The sequence below is a fragment of the Myxocyprinus asiaticus genome, chromosome 46 (genome assembly GCF_019703515.2).
Source record: "Myxocyprinus asiaticus isolate MX2 ecotype Aquarium Trade chromosome 46, UBuf_Myxa_2, whole genome shotgun sequence".
NCBI classification, from domain to species: Eukaryota; Metazoa; Chordata; class Actinopteri; order Cypriniformes; family Catostomidae; genus Myxocyprinus; species Myxocyprinus asiaticus.
The window spans coordinates 9,199,556-9,221,447 of record NC_059389.1 but is presented as its reverse complement, the minus strand read 5'-3'; the positions used below and the strand labels follow the sequence as shown (position 1 = coordinate 9,221,447).

At 37.6% G+C, this 21,892-nt stretch overlaps 1 protein-coding gene across 9 annotated transcripts in view; it reads right to left on the bottom strand.

The window, feature by feature from the left end:
* LOC127435888 (A-kinase anchor protein 13-like) overlaps positions 1-21,892 on the bottom strand; it is a 150,001-nt gene that overhangs the window by 94,410 nt on the left and 33,699 nt on the right. For 8 of the 9 annotated variants that reach the window (XM_051689657.1, XM_051689660.1, XM_051689663.1 and 5 more), the window contains exons 2-4: positions 20,843-20,886; positions 11,513-11,666; positions 6,632-6,946 (exon numbers count right to left, since the gene is read on the bottom strand). In XM_051689657.1, coding sequence (XP_051545617.1) covers positions 6,632-6,946; positions 11,513-11,666; positions 20,843-20,875 — 502 coding nt within the window. In that variant the 5' untranslated portion in view covers positions 20,876-20,886. The remainder of the gene's footprint in view (positions 1-6,631; positions 6,947-11,512; positions 11,667-20,842; positions 20,887-21,892) is intronic. The other variant, XM_051689658.1, reaches the window with a different exon arrangement.

Below are 21,892 nucleotides of genomic sequence, written 5' to 3'. Positions count from 1 at the left end.
TTTTTGACCAATGACCTTTTGAGTTTTATTACTGGATGGATACATAACATACAACGTTTCTATAATGAATCATTCAGTTTGATTTGTGAACAATTTTGTACAATTGCTTGAAAAGAACCAACTTAAAAGAATGATTCGATCACAAATTGGACATCACTATGGCTTGCGAGCAAGTTTTACTTGGAACCTGGAATATAATAAATATAATATATGATTTTGCACAACAAAATATATCGACACAGTGTAAACATTCCTTTAGGTTATTGTAGATTTTAATTATTTTTATATAATGCTCATGTGTTTAATTTCACTTAAGACTGTTGGCAGCAAATGCCAACTGATGCACTGGGCAAGATGCCCGTGTGTAGCTCCGGTTTCAGGGCTGGTCCATGTGCATGTCCAGCGCCAGCTGTGACTAATGGCAGCGCTTGGGGTGTCATAACACAGCAAAGCCCTCTCTCGTGACAGACAGATCAATTCTAGGAATTACATTTTTCTAAAACATACACAGGGCTGAAAAATAATGATTTTTTTCTGCCTGCCGGGTCAGGATATATGTACTTGCCCTGCTTTTCACTGGCCCCATAACAAAATGTAATATTTGATTTTCTTTTTGTGTGTCAGAAAAAAAATGTGTGTATTTAAATGTTAAAAGGTGCACTCTGTGACTTAAAACTGTACAACTACTTGAAATAGAATTAGTATTATAAAAAATTGGAATATTATTTTTGAAAAATATAAATGTTAAAATAAAATAATGTTAACTTGCATGAGATGAAGACTCTTGTTGTATCAGTCTTGGGGAAAAAGCAGCTTCACTACAAATATTAAATCGCTTTCTCAATAATCCCTTTTTAATTGAACAAATAAATGCAATTTATGCAAATGCAAATTTTTTTTTTTTTAAATCGCAATTGTTGCTGGATTTTATACATCTATAATATTTACAGCTATAACTTCAAATAAATACTGTAGATTTGATGCAAAACAATGGCAAACATTCACTGGTTTACAATGTTTAACCCATGATTTAGGGTTGCAATTTTTAACCCACCTAATTGATGTTTTCAAGACTACCACAAATAATTTTTGCAACTGTAAAAATTTTAGCCAGCTAAATAACTAACTTGGTCACATATTTAAATCAGCAGAACAATGTAAAACACATCGATAACACTTTACAAGGTTGTATTCATTAAAATTAGTTAACTACATTAGTTGCATTACTTTTAAGGCACTTATTAATCTTAATGTTAATTTCTACATAAAGGCACAAAGGCCCATACGTTACCATTAGTTAATGCATCATGAAACAACTAACATGAACTAACAATGAACAATTGTATTTTAATAAAATGAACATTAACAAAGATTAATATATGCTGTTAAAATATATTGCGTATTGTTACAGTAGTTCATGATACATAGCTAATGCATTTACTATTGCTAAAAAAACAGAACCTTATTGTAAAGTTACCAATACATGACAGAAAACCAAACTGCTGGGTAACAATACCGTTTTACAATTAATCATGGTCTTAATTTCCACGATCTCAATATCGATATGAAATATCAAGATTCTATATTAAAAAAAAAAAAAAAAATTTTCTCCCCGTTTCTCCCCAATTTGGAATGCCCAATTCCCAATGCCCTCTAAGTCCTCATGATGGCGTAGTGACTCAATTCGGGCGGAAGAGAACAAATCTCAGTTGCCTCCGCATCAGAGAACGTCAATCCGCGCATTTCATCACGTGGCTTGTTGAGCGCGTTAACGCGGATCAACAATCCATGCACAACTCGCCACACATTATAGCAACCACGTGGAGTTTACCCCATGTGACTCTACTCTCCCTAGCAACCGGGCCAATTTGGTTGCTTAGGAGACCTGGCTGGAGTCACTCAGCACGCCCTAGATTCGAACTCACGACTCCAGGGGTGGTAGTCAGCGTCAATACTCGCTGAGCTGCCTAGGCCCCCTGAAATACCAAGATTGATCTTTTAGTCTATACCTATTTTCAGAGGCTGCGTGAAAATGTAGAGAATTTCTTTCATATCTATGCAAAATGGACATTATAACTATAATATACCCAAATTAATCAAATCGGAATAAAATCAAGAGCTAGTGAATTGAAATCGAATCAAATCGAGAAATCTGAATAGATAACAAGCCCTATTTGCAACAACCTTACAATGTAGTGACAACGCTGCACAAGCCTGATAGGGTAACAGGCAAGCGGGCCATCCTTATTGTTGAGTCCTGATACATGATTCACTGTAAGGTCTCCCGATTCTTTAAAAACAGAGAACCTTCATGTCGCCTTTTTACTTTTAAAACCATAAAAGACATAAAGGAAATGCTATGTCTGATATGGAAAAGTCTACAGTACCTTAATACAAAAACATTTACCAACGTGTGCTCAGGTACAAGATAAAACTCACTATTGTCTTCTCCCTTCCTGGTAAAAGCACTATTTCAGTGTGCTGAACTTTGCATGAATAGGGAATGGTGCTTTCAGATGCTTGACTAAACGAGTTATTTAAGGCCAAAGCTGTTTATAAGAGATAAGCCGTGCTTATGTTGTCATATAGCTTGTTTAGCCTTTGTTAGCTCTTATCTCCGCTGCCTACGGACCAAATCACGCCACGCCTGCTCTAACACCTGCTGTCTGGCCTTCAACATGGACCCAGCTTGTGCTCAACTTAGACCCAGGATAGACCTGGGATTAAGATGCATCTCGGATGAACCAATCACTAGTGGTCCAATCACAGGTGATAATAGGGTCCAACACGTTTTGTGAATGGATCACTCAAACACACAAATAGTAAAAAAACACATGTAAACATCGCATTTATAGTGCAAACGCTAATCCATCCCGGACAACAGCGATGGACTGCCTACTCGCATCTCAGTCATCCTCATAAGTTTTTTAAAAGGAATGTTTCGGGTTCAGTGCAAGTTAAGCTCAATCGACAGCATTTGTGGAATACAGTTGATTACCACAAAAATTATTTTGCTGAATCTCGTTAAAAAAATAAAGCAAAAAATGCAAAAATCATGGTTGCATTAAGTCACTACCAATGAAAGCGAATCAGGCCAGTCCATAAACATTAAAATACACACCTTTTCAAATGTATTGCCAAATGATGTAAACACTATACGTGTTAACATGATTTTAGTGTGATAAAATTGCTTACTGACTTTGTGTGTAAAGTTATATCTAATAAAATAACTTTGTTGTCACGATGACTTAACACCCGTAAACACTTGTGACAGATCTTTAGTTCTCTCTCGAGGAGGAAGCGGAAGCCGGGTGAACAATCCACTTGAGTCTTTATTTTTACATTTTACAGCATCACACAACAATTTGCTTTTCTGCACAACATAAATGAACATACAGAACACTCTGCTGCGTGTCTCTCTTTCTCTCCTCCGGCGGTCTGGACACCCTTTTTATCCCTCTCCAGCTCTCACTGTATTAGAGATAATTTCCCACAGGTGTCAATCCTTACCATTCTTCATCTCCCGGCCTCACTCTCCACAGACGTCGCTCGGCCACGGCCACATCACCACAATCCTGTAATGTGGTAAATCCCTGATTTTATCACTCTAATATCAAGCTAGCATGTATAATGTTTATGTCTTGTGGCTATACTGTTAAAACAGTGTGTATTTAAGCATTTATGGACTGATCCCATTCACCATTGTAAGTGCATTACTGTAACCAAGATTTTTTGCTTTTTTTTAATAAAGGAGAGAAGAGTCAAAATTATTTTTGTGGTAATCAATATTATGCCATAAATGCTGTCGATTGATCTTAACTTGTACTGAACCCGGAACATTCCTTACCTTTGCCAGTTACATGCAGCTTTAAAAAAAAAAAAGTAACCATTCGATCAAGAATTTGGAAAAGGATTTTAATACCAGGTCTGAACAGGGCCTCAGAAGTCAAGCAGGAGTCACATGAGAGCTGTGAATCAGGACTTGCAGCTAGCTAGCGGTTGTGTCAGCTGCTCTGATGAATGATTTACCAAAATGCAATGGTTGTCATTAAAACGGCAGATAGGCCGGATCCACACAGTCTTCCAAGCACACTTAATATGCACAAGCTCATATTTCTGCTGTGGATTACAGTTGAGGAGGATGTGGCCAGGCCCAAAGACCTCAGTCTGCAGGGAACACAGGCGTTTGGGCTTGTCTGGAAAGCTATCCACAAGACCCCATTTTGTCGTTTACTCCTGCAATTCGCTTTTTGCATTGTCCAGATATCTTTTCAGCAATCATTTGCTTGCTTTTACTAAGGTTGATAATCATCATTTCACTCCTCTGAAAGTTTATTTTCAGTTCCCCTTTCAGTTTCTGTCTGGTTGAGAGGCAGCAACATGGACATAATAAAATGGTATTTGTAGTGGGACATGTTTGTTGTGTGCACATCCTTTGAAAACACTGGTCATTGTACGTGGTCACAAAGTCATTTCCAGACAATGTGCAACACAAAACATGTGCATATACAGTATTTAGATGTGTTAGTGTGCAAATATGTCAAGGAACATACATTTTAGTGCTTGCACAACACTTTTACTGAAATTCTTTCACTTAACTAAAGAGTGTCGATACCCAATCTGGCTCCTTTCCGCATTATTACTCACAAAGAAAAATTGGCTTTGCCCTGGTCCTTCAAACCTGCCATTCTAAAACCAGGACCAGTAATGTCAGTAACCAGGAGGCTTCTGGATAATGACCACACCAAGTATAGTTTATACTTAGTATTAGCAACAATTAAAAACACTAAAATGAAACTAAATGGCTCCCATTAAAATCACTTTAAGTATCCAAATCATGTAGCACATCACAATACATCGCATCTCAACTCTTATGAAGTTGACGAAACCTCCGTTCGGATTTTTGTTGTGCTTCAAAGCTAACTGGCTTTATTTTCCCTGTCTGACTGGAATAAAATTATTTTATTTAAAACTATCATATTTGTCAATTGACTGCTACGCATTTTATTCTATATATATTTCAATTTTTAAGCATTACAACAAATCCAGCTTGTGCTGAAAAGATAAAGAACTAAATTGAATACCATGTTAAAATATGCCCTTAAAAGGAATATTCTGGGTTTAATACAAGTTAAGATCAATCAACAGCATTTACGGCATAATATTTATTACCACTAAAAATAATTTTGACTTTCCCCTCCTTTTCTTTAAAAAAAGAAAAAAATCTGGTTCCAGTGATGAATTTACAATGAAAGTGAATGGGGGCCAAACCTTAAATGCTAAAATACACACTGTTTCAAAAGTATAGCAACAAGACATAAACAATATGCACGGTAACATGATTTTAGTATGATAAAATCACTTACTAATCTTTTCTGTTTTAAGTTATAGCCAATTTTACAACTTCGTTGCCATGACAATGTTGTCAACAAACCCTAAAATGACTGTAAAAATTACGATTTAAACAACTTTACAGCTCAAATAAAACATTTATATTTAAAAGAATTTTTTAAAATAATGTAAGTGCTTTTATAAAATTATAAGCTTCACATTTCTGCCTTTAACCCCTCCAAAAATTAGCCCCATTCACTTCCATTGTAAGCTCCTCACTGTAACTTTGATTTTTGCTTTTTTTTTTTAAAGAAAAGTAGGGATGAGTTTAAATACTTTTTTGTGATAATCAACATTATGCAACAAACACTGTCGATTGAGCTTAACTTGTATTGAACCCGGAATATTCCTTTAAAACCAGGAGTACAATTTGTAATCAAAGACCGCAATGCTCCATGTTTGCTTGTGAGCAGGTAATGTAGTATTGTAGTCAGTTACATCATCGTTCAACTCTTGAGTCAGTAGCAATGGGGAAAGGTTCCGAGAGAGGTTTGCATAACCCCCAGCTGAGCAACAGCAATATTTCGGTGGAAAATTGGAATCAGAGAGCAGAAAGAACACAGCAAACTTTTTAAACAAGAACTTACCAAAATTCAAATTAAACATAATTTTAAGTCAGTGACAACCAGAGTTCCTGCCATTTATCACAGGCATCTACGGTCAGCTTTGAAACGTGTCTATGGCCCGACTTAATGGGTTGCATAAATGTGCTGTGCCAAAAAGAGCACTTTATTTGGGTGGGAATGTTTGCTTTTAGATTATCTGAAATGGCGTTCCAGACTTGATATGGTGACAAGGAGAAGGAAAATAAGGCTAGAATGTGATCACAGTATGATACCCACAACTTAAAATGCAAAATACACATGTGGGTTCAGGGCTAGGCTTAAAGGTCTCTCCTGAAGATACAGTGTTCACAGTGTAGGCTTTGTCTGCAACTTTACTGAACAGATGTTAATAGCATGTTCCAAAATCCTTGGTCCAACCCACATTTCCAAACCACGCAAAGGATGCAAAAGGAAAAAAAAAAGATTAGATTATTGGGGGTGGCTGCTTCCTTGATGAAAGTGTTTTCGAAACACCATTTGTTTAGAAAGCAGTCATAAGATACTCTTATCTGGTTTAAGCTAGTCTAGCTGGTCTCCTTGCCTTGACCAGCTGACAAGTGCCTGAAACCCCTATAAAATCTGCAAACCAGAACAGTCAGAAGTGCAAGACTTTATACAAAACAGAGCTTACTCACCTATTCCCAAGCCCGTTTGAGTGCCTGTGTCTATAGAAAAGTCTGTGCACAGCAAATTCCAGCCTGGTGGCAATGGGAGGTGTCTTAGGGCGAGGGCCAAAGTGTCATCCAACCTCTCGCACTCTTTCAGGGGGATCTGACACTCGTCCAGTAGCAGCGCCCCTTCAGTCTTCCCAGCTGCATTGACCAAGAACTGGGCCATATCCAGGGCGAGGTCCTGCACGAACTGGAAGCGCTCCTCTGCCACGGGGTCCACTGATCCCCCGGGCCGCGCCTGGCACAACGTGACCTGCACGGTTTCGCTGCGATCATGAGCTGTTGGGAGACAACAGATGAAAGATGACTGGAAATTAATGAAATATACAAAGATCAAATCACCAAACCAAGTTCAATCTCCAGTCAACATACTCTTGGTGCAGTTGTCAGACAGGTATTTTTACCACCACTAAGATCTCCAGGGAATATTTGGACAATCAGACGGATGACTCTTTCAACAATAAATCAATCATGTCTAAACTAACCCCTGACAAACTTTTAACAGCCATTCTACATTAAACAAGCAGGCCTCCCATAAATCAGCTTTACACTGATAAAAAGGAGATGAAGCTTCATATAAAGTATTTTGGCAGCCAATCATTCACAGATGAAAAAGAGTCTGACTGCCTACAGTTGAGCTAAGATGGATATAATTACTAAGAATTGTTCTTGTATTAACACCATTTATTTCCATGACTAAGAAGCAAAACTGCTGAAGAGAGAGGTGACAAACTATAGAAGCAATATTTATAAATAATTAGACCTTTACCGTGAGGGCTGCCAGAAGGCCTGTCTTGTTTCAATACAGTCATGAGATGTCATTGCTACAACACATTGCAAGGACAGACACTCTAGAAAACCCAAAGTGTAGATACACACATCCACACTCACTCTCACCAGATTTGTTTGACCAAAACATCTCAGTGGGGCATCTCTCTGGGTTCAAAGCATTTGAGACATTTTGGCTAATAAGGATGTCTTTTCAACCAAATGTTTAGAATAAAACAGAAGTGTGGACCTCCAGTAGAGAGAGAGAGAGAGGGTTGAAAGTAGGGCTGGGTGATATAGCTAAAATATATTATATATGTACACATACACACACACACATATATATAAATATATACACTCACCGACCACTTTATTAGGTACATTTGTACAACAACATATTCATGCGATTATCTAATCAGCCAATCATGTGGCAGCAGTGCAATGCACAAAAACATGCAGATACAGATCAGGAACTTCAGTTACTGTTCACATCAACCATCAGAAAGGGGAATAAATCTGATCTCAGTGATTTCGACCATGGCATAATTGTTGATGCCAGACAGGCTGGTTTGAGTATTTCTGTAACTGCTGATCTCTTGGGATTTTCACACAAAACAGTCTCTAGAGTTTACTCGGAATAGTGCCAAAAAAAACAACAAAAAAAAAAAAAACATCCAGTCAGTGGCAGTTCTGCGGACGGAAACTGGTGTAACTGTGTCAGGTTTGTAGGCCTCCTTGCTCGCACACGCTTTTTCAGTTCTGCCCACAAATTTTCTATCGGATTGAGGTCAGGGCATTGTGATGGCCACTCCAATACCTTAACTTTGTTGTCCTTAAGCCATTTTGCCACAACTTTGGAGGTATGCTTGGGGTCATTGTCCATTTGGAAGACCCATTTGCAACCGAGCTTTAATTTCCTGGTTGATGTCTTGAGATTTTGCTTCAATATATCCACATAATTTTCTTTCCTCATGATGCCACCTATTTTGTGAAGTGCATCAGTCCCTCCTGCAGCAAAGCACCCCCACAATATGATGCTGCCACCCCCATGCTTCACAGTTGGGATGGTGTTCTTCGGCTTGCAAGCCTCACCCTTTTTCCTCCAAACATAACAATGGTCATTATGGCCAAACAGGTAGATTTTTGTTTCATCAGACCAGAGGACATTTCTCCAAAAAGTAAGATCTTTGTCCCAATGTGCACTTGCAGACTGTATTCTGGCTTTTTTATGGTTTTGGAGCAGTGGCATCTTCCTTGCTGAGCAGCCTTTCAGGTTATGTTGATATAGGACTCATTTTACTGTGGATATAGATACTTGTCTACCTGTTTCCTCCAGCATCTTCACAAGGTCCTTTGCTGTTGTTCTGGGATTGATTTGCACTTTTCGCACCAAACTACGTTCATCTCTAGGAGACAGAATGCGTCTCCTTCCTGAACAGTATGATGGCTGCATGGCCCATGATGTTTATACTTGTGTACTACTGTTTGTACAGATGAACGTGGTACCTTCAGGCATTTGGAAATTGTTCCCAAGGATGAACCAGACTTGTGGAGGTCCACAATTTATTTTCTGAGGTCTTGGCTGATTTCTTTTGATTTTCTCATTATGTCAAGCAAAGAGGTACTGAGTTTGAAGGTAGGCCTTAAAATACATCCACAGGTACACCTCCAATTCAGTACATCTCCTATCCGAAGCTAATTGGCTAACTGTCTAAAGGCTTGACATTTTCTGGAATTTTCCAAGCTGCTTAAAGGCACAGTTAACTTAGTGTATGTACACTTCTGACCCACAGTCAATTAAAGTGAAACAATCTGTCTGTAATTTTTTTTTTGAAAAATTACTCGTGTCATGCAAAAAGTACTTGCCAAAACTATAGTTTGCTAACTTGAAATCTGTGGAGTAGTTAAAAAAATGAGTTTTAATGACTTTAACTTAAGTGAATGTAAACTTCTGACTTCAACTGTGTTTATATATGTATATATATATATATATATATACACACACACACACACACACACACACACACACACACACACACACACACACACACACACACACAGATCAGCCACAACATTAAAACCACCTGCCTAATATTGTTTAGGTCCCACTCGTGCCACCATTCTGAGATGCTATATATCTGACTGGATGTTTTTTGTTTTTGGCAACTTTCTGAGTAAATTGTAGAGACTGTTGTGCATGAAAATCCCAGAAGATCAGCAGTTACAGAAATACTCAAACCAGCCCGTCTGGTACCAACAATTATCCATGTGATTATCTAATCAGCCAATCGTGTGGCTGCAGTGCATAAAATCATGCAGATACGGGTCAGGCGCTTCATTTAATGTTCACATCAACCATCAGAATGGGGGAAAAAAAAAATTGATCTCAGTGATTTGGACCGTGGCATGATTGTTGGTGCCAGATGGGCTGGTTTGAGTATTTCTGTAACTGCTGATCTCCTCAGATTTTCACGCACAACAATCTCTAGAATTTACTTCGAATGGTGCCAAAAAATGCTATTCTGAGATGCGGGTTGGCGCTGTTTTGGTGGCACGAGGGGAACCTACACAATATTAGGCAGGTGATTTTAATGTTGTGGCTGATCAGTGTATATATATGATTCACATAAATACTTCAAACTCATCAAAATTTAACAGTGCTACTAAAGATTAATTCAGAAATGACTTAATGCTCACATACGCGCAAGTCGCGGGCCAAGGAAGGACCATGAAACTAGTCTAATGACATGTTCTTTAGCATACCTAATGGCCAAATAAAAAGCATATTAAAATCCTCACGATGTTCATAATGTTGCAAAATTTTATCTAGCCATTCATATACAGTATATATATATATTATATACAGTACACTATATACTGTGTATATATATATATATATATATATATATATATATATATATATATATATATACACACACACACTATATACTGTGTGTGTGTATATATATATATATATATATATATATATATATATATATATATATATATATATATATATATATATATATACATACATACATACAGTATATAGTGTATATATATATATATATATATATATATATATATATATATATATATATATATATATATATATATATAGTAAATATTCAATATATCGCCCAGCCCTAGTTGGAAGTGTACCCCTGAAGGCATACAGCATTGCACCTGAGGTGGATGAAAGTAGGCCATACCTCATGCAGTTTAAATATATTGCTGAAAAGCCTTTAAGTGCTCCACCTGAGGAGTGATTACAGAACCGGTGCCAAAGATCTGCACAGGATTCCATATCGCTGCATTTACTGTGGTTCGTTATGGAACTCTCCAAGGTGAAATGTATTCAATTTTTACTTTTAATTCTTGTTATATGATAGATTTTTTCAAACACTAGATTAGATTGCATTTCTACCAGTTCCTTGGAAGAAATAACATCTCCTGAACATTACTTGTTACAACATAAATCTTTGGTACATACTTCTGTCAGATTTTCCCCCACCTATTCAGACATGTTCTTATAATATGCAAGAATGAGTCTGCTCATTACGAGACACTGTGTGTATGCTGTCCTAAATAGAGCAAGAGTGTATATACACATGAATTTTTAGGCACAGCAATGGGACATTTGGAACAGCTCAACAGCATGTTCTCTGGGCCAGAGCCCAGTCAAACAGAGGTTGCCCAGTAGTAACTGGGACATATTCGTGGATGAATAATTGGACAAGAACAATGTGCCAAGCAATTCCTGGACTAGATCTGGCATGAATGGAATGTAAATTAGTTGATATCTGCAGTTAATGAGTGTCTGGTCCCAAGTCAGAAGCTAACATTTAACTGCCATGTGAGGGTAACATTTTTGCAAATGTCCTTGCAAATCCAGAAAGTCCTGCAAAAACTGACTTGAAGGGAGTTTTAAAAGATTACAAATCAGCCAAAGTTTCTTTGAGTGTTAGATCTTAGCTTAGGTAAGAGCTAACTATAAAAATAAGTTTGTTTATGAGATGTCCTAACTAATATAGGGAAACTAACGTGTGTGAGACCATTAGTGTGGTGAACACTGACCTGGGCACACGGCTTGCAGCGTGACATGGCTTATTTTCAAAGTGCTGGAAACGTGCCTCTGTGTGGTGCCGGCAAACAGCAAGTAAAACTCTACATCCTCTTCCTCCTCAACACACTCTTCTTCACAGAGCTGGACCGTCAACAGACACTCACCCTGAATAAAACAGATAGAGAAAACAATTTACATAAAGCATTTCAAGGTGAAATTTGTAATGTTTGTGCCACTAGAACAGAATAGCAACAGTTATTTTTCTACAACACTCCCCTGTCTTCCACTGATCAAACAATTAGAAAATTCCACCCTAAAATTCACACTATTGGGCTAATTTTACAATATTGGGTGGTCAGTATAGTCAAACAGACACAACCATATTTTGATAGCACCACAGAGTTCTTCAAACTTGACTAGATATTTCCTATATGTGTAAAAATCTAGTGTCCACATTTATTTAACTATTGATTGCTATTGGACTGAAAATGCATCTAACTGTTTCCTAGACAAAAGTTCATTTTAAATTGCAGGGGGAGTATAGCAATTAAGGACTGAAATATAAGTCCTATACATGAACGACAAAAAACACTGTTGAAAAAGCATTTAATCTTTGATGGGTGCAGAAAACTACACAACACAGAGCATGAACTCCTATAAATCATCATTTGAGATCCCTCAGACAACAGGCAGGCATCAACACCTGTCCATTAAAACAGACATGCGTTTCATTACAAAGTGAGTGTGTATAGCGCAGCATACATAACAAATATGGAAAAACAGTAATTAGTCTTTCCCCACCCTCAATTATAGCTTTGCTATCTGCAAATGCTCACTGTGAGCATGTACAAGACATTTTTATATATTCTTTAAAGATTTCAAATGGCTTGTCTAATGCACGGTATTATTATACCTTTTCTTTCAAATGTATATTTAATCTGCGTGTATAGTGTTGGTGAATTTATTAGACTCCAATTTATTAAATGTTAGTTTTGGCTGAAAATGCAATCGCATTTATGTATTATGGTATAATGTTACTCTGAAAATCAAAACGTTTTTCCCATTGTTTAATTAAGGTACTTAGGCCTCAAACACAACAAAACAAAACAATAAATCCTAATTGCAGATAAAAAAAAATAATAAATACTTCAGAATAAAAAAAAAAATAAAATAAATAAATTTAAAAAAAAGAGCACAATATTTTTTTTAATTTTTTTTTTTATATAAAATCAAAATAAATCCCAAATTAAACAATGCATTCAGCCAATTCTCCTAAACAAACAAATATGCCATGTAAACAAGTCTACTTGCAGGTGATTTTTTTTTGTCAGATAAAAACCAAAAAAAAAAAAAAAATGTAACCATACATACAGCCAAATCTGCTCTCCAAATGAGTCTACTAGGAGTTGGGATTTTATTTTGCTTTTTATTCATGAGTGTAAATACATTAAATCTAACATTACCAGCTTGTCTGTACAAGCTGTCCAGATTTACAGTAGCTATAAGTTCATGATACACTAAAACCATACACTTCATAGCAGCAACAAATTGCCAGGCATGACAACAAGAAAGCATGCCCTCTTTCTTATATTTCCACAAGTATTTATAGGATGTGTGTGAATGAGAGAGAGAGAGAGAGAGAGAGAGAGAGAGAGAGAGAGAGAGAGATAATTAAGGGGTATTAATGTACATATTTTATAGTATATATTTTTTCACAATGTACTGTTTATTGTTTCTTTTCTTTTCTTTTATATTGTATAGTGTGTATTGTTATAATTATTTTTGATAATATTACTTGGCACCTTATTTTAATTCTATTTTTATTGTTATTTGTTACTGTTATATTATGATTTTTTCTTCTTGTCATTATTTGTTTTGTGTATTAATGCTGTGAGTATATTGTATGTAAAACACAATCATGCCAATAAAGTACTTTAAACTGAAATTGAATTGAAATGGAAAAACTTCCAAGAACAAAAAGAGAAAGACAGAAAGTGGCTTTTGCAAAACCTGCCATCTCAAACACTGACTTGTGAAGTGCACAAGACTTAATGGCTGTCTAAGCAAAATTACTGTTTACACTATCTAAAGCCAAAGCAACAAACTTGCATTCCCACACTGCATTTACCTAGCTACTTTGCTAGGCCACAGCATTTTACCAACACAAAGGGCCTTCAGAGTGTGACGCAAGCAGCGGGACACCATTGCGAAGACTGTTTTCATTGGCCAGGCTACAGAAGCCACATGCTGTCCTTGCCAAATGCCAGTCAGCTGCTTTTTTGGCCGTTGATGGTCACAGCCATGGCACGATTCGGAGACATGGCTGTGCTCATTGTGAGAGTAACGCTTCTACACTCTAGGAAGATAAGGTATAGGAAAGAAGTGTCCCAAAAGTAAACAGAGACTTCTACATTAAATGTGCCAATACTACCAGTGTCTTGGCCTTAATAATGAGGATATTTTCAATACTGGTTTTGTAAGAATCATCTAATGTGATCACAACATAAGGGGGCGTCCTGCCTTATTTACCAGTGGCGATTTCTCAGGGCCAGCAAAGCCTTCTCTGTTGGCCTAACATGCCAAATAAATAAATATTTTTCATCCTTTCATTCTCAATCACCTTTTTGCCTATCGCTTTCCACTCTTAATCTACAAACAAAGAGAAAAACAAAAAGTTTATCCAGTCAGAATTTATTCCTTAATGCTTACAAGCAAAGTGACAACTGTTTCACAAATCGCATGCCGAAGCAGTGCGTGAGTTTGAGCTCCACCCCCTCAGGCCTTCAGAATTTCTACAGAATCTCCCAACAGTGCAAATGAATGAGCGACTAAAGTCAGGTTGTCAGATTCGTCAGCCAATCAGATTGATTTATGTGTTCTTGGTGGGTGTGATCTTTCGGATATGTCCCAGTCGAGGCCTTCTAGTTGGCCTTGAGTGACGCAATCACGCTTTAAGTGATGTACGTAATTCAAGAGCGAAAAGCGCTAAGATCAAGCTGTCTGACGAGTCGGCTGTCATCACTGCTGGTATTGCCGTTGAGAAAGAGATCCTTATGGATTTAAAAACATGAGATGTTCTGCATGACCGTGTGATTGCTTAATTTATTAAACAGGAAAGGAAGACTGATTTTCACTTCAAGTAAATTGGTAAGTGCTTTTTGCATTGTTATAGCAACATCAGGAGTTTTCTAAGTGTAAATTAGGCTGCTGGAGCATTCAGTGTCGGATCAAGTTCTGGCTTTCGTGCGTGGACTTGTTTTTAAAAGGTCAATTGGTATTACTAGTTAGCTGCGACATAATGTATGATGTCTAAAGGCATAGGGTTTCTTATTCATTGTGAAACTGAGTTTTCTTAAATGGCATGAATCATACTGAAGGCCATTCTGTATGACTTTAAATGCACGGCCCGCCACTATTATTTACAATAAAATAACATGTTTTAAGATGCTAAATCACATGGGACTTCTAATAAAGAACTGCCTGAGTGAAAGAATCACCTGTTCATTAAATTGTGTTCAACTATTTCCCTTAAAGGCGTTAAAAGGGTTTACTATTTTCACAGTACCTCATCGATACACAAACTTTGTGGCAAAGACATTGGAAATGCATTAAACTGGAGATAACCCTTTGTGCACATCAAATTGCAGGTGTGCATTGCTAAAAATGTTATAAGTGAAAGACAAACTAAAAAAATCAAAATTATTGCCAGAAGAAACAGCCATGGGCTCCAAATTTATGACACATTCTCATCACGAAAGTAACCTGCACACTCTCCCTGAATCTGACTGACATATAAAAACATCCCAAACCTGTTGCACACATGTTGCGGCTGAATGAGTAAAGAGAGGCTAGATATTACGACTCTAAACAAGATCACTATCTGTTTCACACAGACAGAAATGGGTGTGTACAGAGCAGACAAGAGATTGTTTATTCCTCTTTGGTGCAACAAAGCTAGACTCTCCATTGGTGGATTCACAGGGTGTGGGCAGGGTCTTTTATGGGCAGGTCAGATAACGGGTGACTTGCATGCAAAGAAGTTATTGTGACTGCTTTGATCCCTTTGATATATGCACTTAAGCTCCCACACTTTGTTCATGAAGCATAGATAGGACATTGCCACATTAGAAGCCATGCAAGCGCTCCAGAAACATTCCTTTCATTTTTACAGCTAACATGCTAAAGTCAGACATGGGCCATTTTGAGATGACAGCAGTCCAATATGGATAGCAGGTGCTGGGCCAGGAATAGTGCCAAAGGCGAGAGTATAAACAGAGTGATGAAACAAAGACCACCCTGGAAACTCAACAGCAATAATCAGATTCAGCAATACACGTAATGTTTAGTAGGTCACTTTGTCTCCTAAACAAACAGGATTCTGGTTAGCAGGCACATTTTTTCAATCAAGTCATTCAAACCATCAACATCAAATGCAGCTCTGGAGATTATAAGACCGATTTGTGTTGTTACTATGTAGACCTCCTAGGCCAGTGGTTCTCAAACAGGGGGCTGAGGCCCACTAAGGGGCATTAGAAAACGTTCAAGAGGGCCGCCAGATGAACATTATTTAAATTAAAATATTATTTGTTAGCTTGGAAAGTTCGAATTTTAAAAGGTGGCACTACCGTTAAACATTTAACAATTTATTTGATCACTCACCTTAAAGCTCGACACAGCAAGGAATATGACAAGTACGTTAAAGCTAAAGATGAAGCTTTGTTAGCCAAAAAGGGACAAACGTCATCATTCAGAAATCAGGTAATGTGAGATAAGAACATTCAAACAATTAAGAAATCTTACTAATTTATTGCGAGCCTAACAGAAGGTTATTCAGAAATTCAGTTAAAGTAAATAAAGAATGTTGATGTGAGTTCATAACCTGCTTTTTGTTGCAATTTTGTTTATAACTGAGACCATTTAGCTTTGTAAGGGAAGACATAGTGAATGAAGTCACTGACATTTCTTTCGAAGTAGTGTACTTAATTATCATCATGTTTTGAAACAAGGTAGCATAAGTAAGTAGAACCACCAAACTATCGATATCTGCAGATGTTTTAAATAATCGGATATCAGAATCGGCACACACATTTTGTATCGGTGCATTCCTTATTTATTTATATGTATTGAAACTAAAAGTTTCTGTTAACAAAAAAAGTTGCTTTGTCATTATTACGGCAGAAGTACCAGAGAAAATATGTTAGCCTATGTGGGACGAATAATTTCTTGGACAATGGGTGGTCTTTGAGTCAAAAAGATTGAGAACCACTGTTTAGATTTGACTAAAAGAAGAACTAAAATGCCTAGAATCCAATTTGTCTACTTCATAATCTAGTGGCTTAGTTCAGTATTGGTTCCATCATTTCAGGAAGCATTTTTGGCATCTAAAGTGGGCTCATGGGGGTTCAAGTACTGTTGATGCTTCTGGTTGTCCGTTGCTCTATTTCAGGAGCTCGCAAGTCAGTGTGCCAAAGGAGGAGTGCCTGGCCTTTTCGCCCTGTGCTTAAAACAACACTCAGTAAGCTGCCTCCTCTGAGAGAACTGTGGGAGTACAAGACCACCGTGCATCATTTAGCTACTTGCGTTTAGCTTAAATTTTGCAGAACAAGTTTAGACTGAGACTGTGTGCAAAGGCAAACTTCAAAGCACAGCTTACGTTTCACAACATTACATTTGGGTCATTCGAAACCAAAAACGGCCTTTCCTCTGTTTATAATTAACAAGAGCAAATTAGCCTGCGTCATCTGGCGAACAGATCAAATTAACAACCCCCCTTCGCTTCTGTTAGCTCTTAAAATAACAACCATGGAAGTAGTGAGTCCGTACACCTGCTAACTCAGAATAAAGAAGCCCTGACCTCCTTCAGACCACTGTTTCTGAAAACATAACATTTTCTAAAAAAAAACGTAGCTTGTGTCTTAGCTCGGCCAAGTCGTGCTGTCACGACTTCACAACAAATGGACTTCAGTAGAAGCTGCAAATTTTTAGCATTCATCATGAGGGGTGAAATTCAAACTTGTCGATTCTAAGGATGTACACGGATAGTCGTTATTCAGTTAAATGTTTGACGAGCCTGTATTTAAATACCAAAATCACTGCTCGGTTATTCTACACATGCAATCTACAGTTTTCAACCCGACTCGACGGGACACAACAAACCATCGGGTTTCATTATTTTAATTTTATTTTATACAAGGCAAGTTAGGGGCTGTTTACACATGTTTTTGCATGTGTCTGTGCTGTTTTTCGATTGTCTTTCTATCTAAACATGGGGGCCTGGGTAGCTCAGTGGTAAAGACGCTGGCTACCACCCCTGGAGTTCGCTAGTTCGAATCCCAGGGCGTGCTGAGTGACTCCAGCCAAGTCTCCTAAGCAACCAAATTGGCCCGGTTGCTAGGGAGGGTAGATTCACATGGGGTAACCTCCTCGTGATCGCTATAATGTGGTTCGTTCTCGGTGGGGCGCGTGGCGAGTTGAGCGTGGATGCCACAGTGGGTGGCGTGAAGCCTCCACACACGCTATGTCTCCGTGGCAACACGCTCAACGAGCCACGTGATAAGATGCGCGGGTTGACGATCTCAGACACGGAGGCAACTGGGATTCGTCCTCCGCCACCAGGACTGAGGTGAATCACTACGCAACCACGAGCACATTGGGAATTGGCCATTCCAAATTGGGAGAAAAAAAAAAAAAGTTAAAAAAAGACCATACATTTTTATGAACGCATCTCGATACACATGCGTTCTGCTTTAATTGTTGCACTGCGATTCCTTAATTTGCGCAGGCATCACAAAGATTGAAGTTCGGGTTGCAAAGAGGACTTCATGTGACTGTTACACGACTCCAAATTGCTTTTCACCTGGTAAAGATTCAGCGCTTGATACATTTTTTTAATTTTTTTTTTCCTTTTGGTATGCATGCTTATGAATAATAATTCGGTAGTTGTCATAATTGATATAAGTTGCTAAACCATTTAAAAGTCAAAGCATCCCTAAGAGGCTAATAAACTACAGTGGCGTAACGCTGCGTTTCCACTGGCGCAACAGATATCAGCTCATTGCCGCTCACAACGCTAGGGAACAGCTTGCTTCGCGCTGCAGTCAATCCCACAATCTACCTCGCAAGTATGGCGCTTGGCTTCCATAGGAGTGCACTGAAAATGCTCGCTCACCTTTGCTCACAACGCGCCAGTGGAAACATACGGTAACTCCATGCACATGACAATACTAGCGTTTGATGCCTCGTGGAAAGTGTGAGTGATGTTATTATTTGAGGATCTATGTATTGTGTTGTTTAGGCTCATAGCTCTCTGTGCACTTTATTCCCTGCTATTTTGAGGAGTGTTTAACACACATCCATTGTATAAACGTTCTTTATTTCAGAATCCCGACTCCTGAAGAAAAAAAAAAACAGAATAACCGTTTGTGAACCCTCACGGTTATCTGAATATAACAAACAGTTACTGTGCACATCCCTAGTCAATTCATTGAGAGAATGTGATGACATGCATTTTGGTGGAATGTAAATGAGAATAACAAAGAATGAGGAAAAAAGGTGCCATTTCAGGGGTAGGGGTGATTTAAAACACTACTTCCTCAAACTCAAAATTTCTTCCTTAAATTGAAATAGAAATAACAATTGTGATGTCTACAACTTTTTTTCTTTTTCCCAAGCTGCATATAAAAGACAGTGAGGACACTGCTGCAAGTCAATGCTTAAAGGAACAGTTCACCCAAACTTGTCATTATTTACTTACCCTAATGTCAAATTATATCATAATATCGCAAAGTAAAGCGCTTAAAATAAAAAATGGTGACTACTTCAGTTACTTCAAGAATTTGTTTCAAGCTTGACATACTGGAGTCACTCTTCAATGTCATTATGGCATATAAACCAAGTGAAGGACTTCTTAAAAATTCACTTTTTATGATGTGCATAAGAAAAAGGCATAGGGGTTTGGAAAGACATGAGGGTGAGTTAATTATGACACAATTTTCAATTTTGGTATAACTATTCCTTTACTGCTGTTTTGACTTTGTGCAGCTTTTGTGCATTTATTTCATCAAGATGTCTTGAAAAGAAACAGTACAATGCTTCATCAAGCAAGCCACCTGCAGGGTGCAAGAACTCAAAATGGAAAAACCACACGTGCAGCAGCAAAGGGCCACAGCTCCAACCACACACACGCTCATACACACACAAACACACGCCAAATGCAACGAGGTCACAATGAGACACAGCTGTGTGCTTCAAATATGGCGAATCATTGCAGCTTCTATGACACTCTTTAAAGTTCATGATGAGGACGGATAGAAGTGTACTGTTACACCCTTAACAGCTGTTTATAATAACATGCATAAGCATTTCTTAAAGGGATAGTACATTCAAAAATGAAAATTGTCAATTCACTCACCCTCATATAATTTCAAACCCATTTTGACTTTCTTTCCTAAAACACATGAAACTTTATTGACAATCACCATTGCCAACAAAGTTACATCTGTGGTAGGATGTTGACATTACCATGGATACTCAAGAACCAGAGTAAGCAACACAGCCTGATTTTTTTTTCACGTCGTGTGGTTTGTTTCTGTGAACTTTTCCGCTGTTTAACCCGTAATCAGAAAGTGTTGTGGTGTCTTTGGTCAGATATTCTGCTGATACGTGGGCTTCTCATGCCTTAAGAAAATCTAATTTAAAAAAAAAGTGCTCAGCACAAAAACAAAAGAAAGAAAAGCAATTACCCAGCACCCCTCACTCTGACCAAGAACCATAACATGCTGATGCAGCCCAAGTGGGAGAATGCAAACAGGGCTTGGACTCATTAGAAGTGTCCATCAACAAGTAAAAAGAAAAATGAACATTCTGTCAGTATTTACTCACTCATGTCATTTCAAATCAGAATGCTGTTATTTTTCATGGGACACAAAATTAGACATTGTAGAAGAATTGTTACATAGCTCTAGCCATAAAATGACAGGTCATAGCGACCAGTTGCTGTCAATCTCCAAAAAGGACAAACACCATAAAAGAAGTTCATATAACTCATACAAAGTTACCATATAGCTTCAGAAGACTTGGAATATAGCGCACAAGTCATATGGATGACTTTTATGATACTTTTATGGTCAATTTTGGAGCTTGACAGCCATGGCCTTGTATCACGTGTCAAGATTCTTCAAACAATTTGTGTTCCATAGAAAAAATAACAGCATATGGGTTTAGAACAACATGAGAAGAGAATTTTCATTTTTGGGTGAACTATTCTTTTAATATGGAGTGGACGGGGGAAAAAACTGAGAAATGACCTGCATAGTGATCAAAATAAACACTGCCATACTTACATATAAAGGAGCTTGCTGTGGATTCAGTTTCATGGCACTGGCTACTGCAAAAAAGAAAAAGAAGGCAAAAAAAGCATGTTATCATCACAAAATTTCAGAAAACATGGAATGTCCATTTATCACTTTCATTGTTTCATTTAATCTGTAGAACAAAATGGCCCCTGAACAACAGGCCTCACAACGCAGTTCAACCAGGGCTTTTAACAGGCACATCTGCAACACTAATAACCATTAGGAAGACATTAGCTTGAATTAGTTTCATAATGGTCACCAACTCCCTGGTCCTGCAAACCTTCAATAAAAATGTAACTGCTGCAAATGCCAATCGTATAATGACCAATCGTATAATCTAACGAATGTGTGCAAAATTTCTCCCAAGCTTTCCCCTGTCGTGAAACTGTGCCAGATCTGTAGATTGTGTCCATAGTTGGGTGTTTCTTCAACTTCTTGCAATTTCATGTCCCAGGGGTTGATTTTTATTAAAACGAAAAGATTTCAATTTTTTTCATGTCTTTTGTTATATGAAGGTTACATAAATCTGACTTGGAAACATTTTTACTAGGCCTTTGTCATTTTTTTTTTTTTTACTTTTCAAAAGCCTTTCATGTACATATTTTACAGTTTTAGCCCTGTCCCCGATCAAGACTTTCAATATTAAACTATGAAAATCCATTATTAAAATAAAAATTATTAGACATTTAAAACAATGATAACCCATACAAAGAGAGAAATAAACAAACCATTAAAATATTTATTGTGTGAAAATGATATTTAAAAAAAAAAAAAAAATATTATTATTATGACTGTCCCAAAGTTGTGGCGTCATTTGTCAGACCAAACAATTTTGCATCTTAAAAAGTGTTTTCAAAAGTTGCTTAATAGCAAAGTCAACAAATGTGTCAGTAAAGAGCATGCTTGGGAAGAAATATGAGATAAATGATTTTATTTATTTATTTATTTTTATCCCCTTTTCTCCCAATTTGGAATGCCCAATTCCCACTACTTAGTAGGTCCTCGTGGTAGCGCGGTTACTCAATCCGGGTGGCGGAG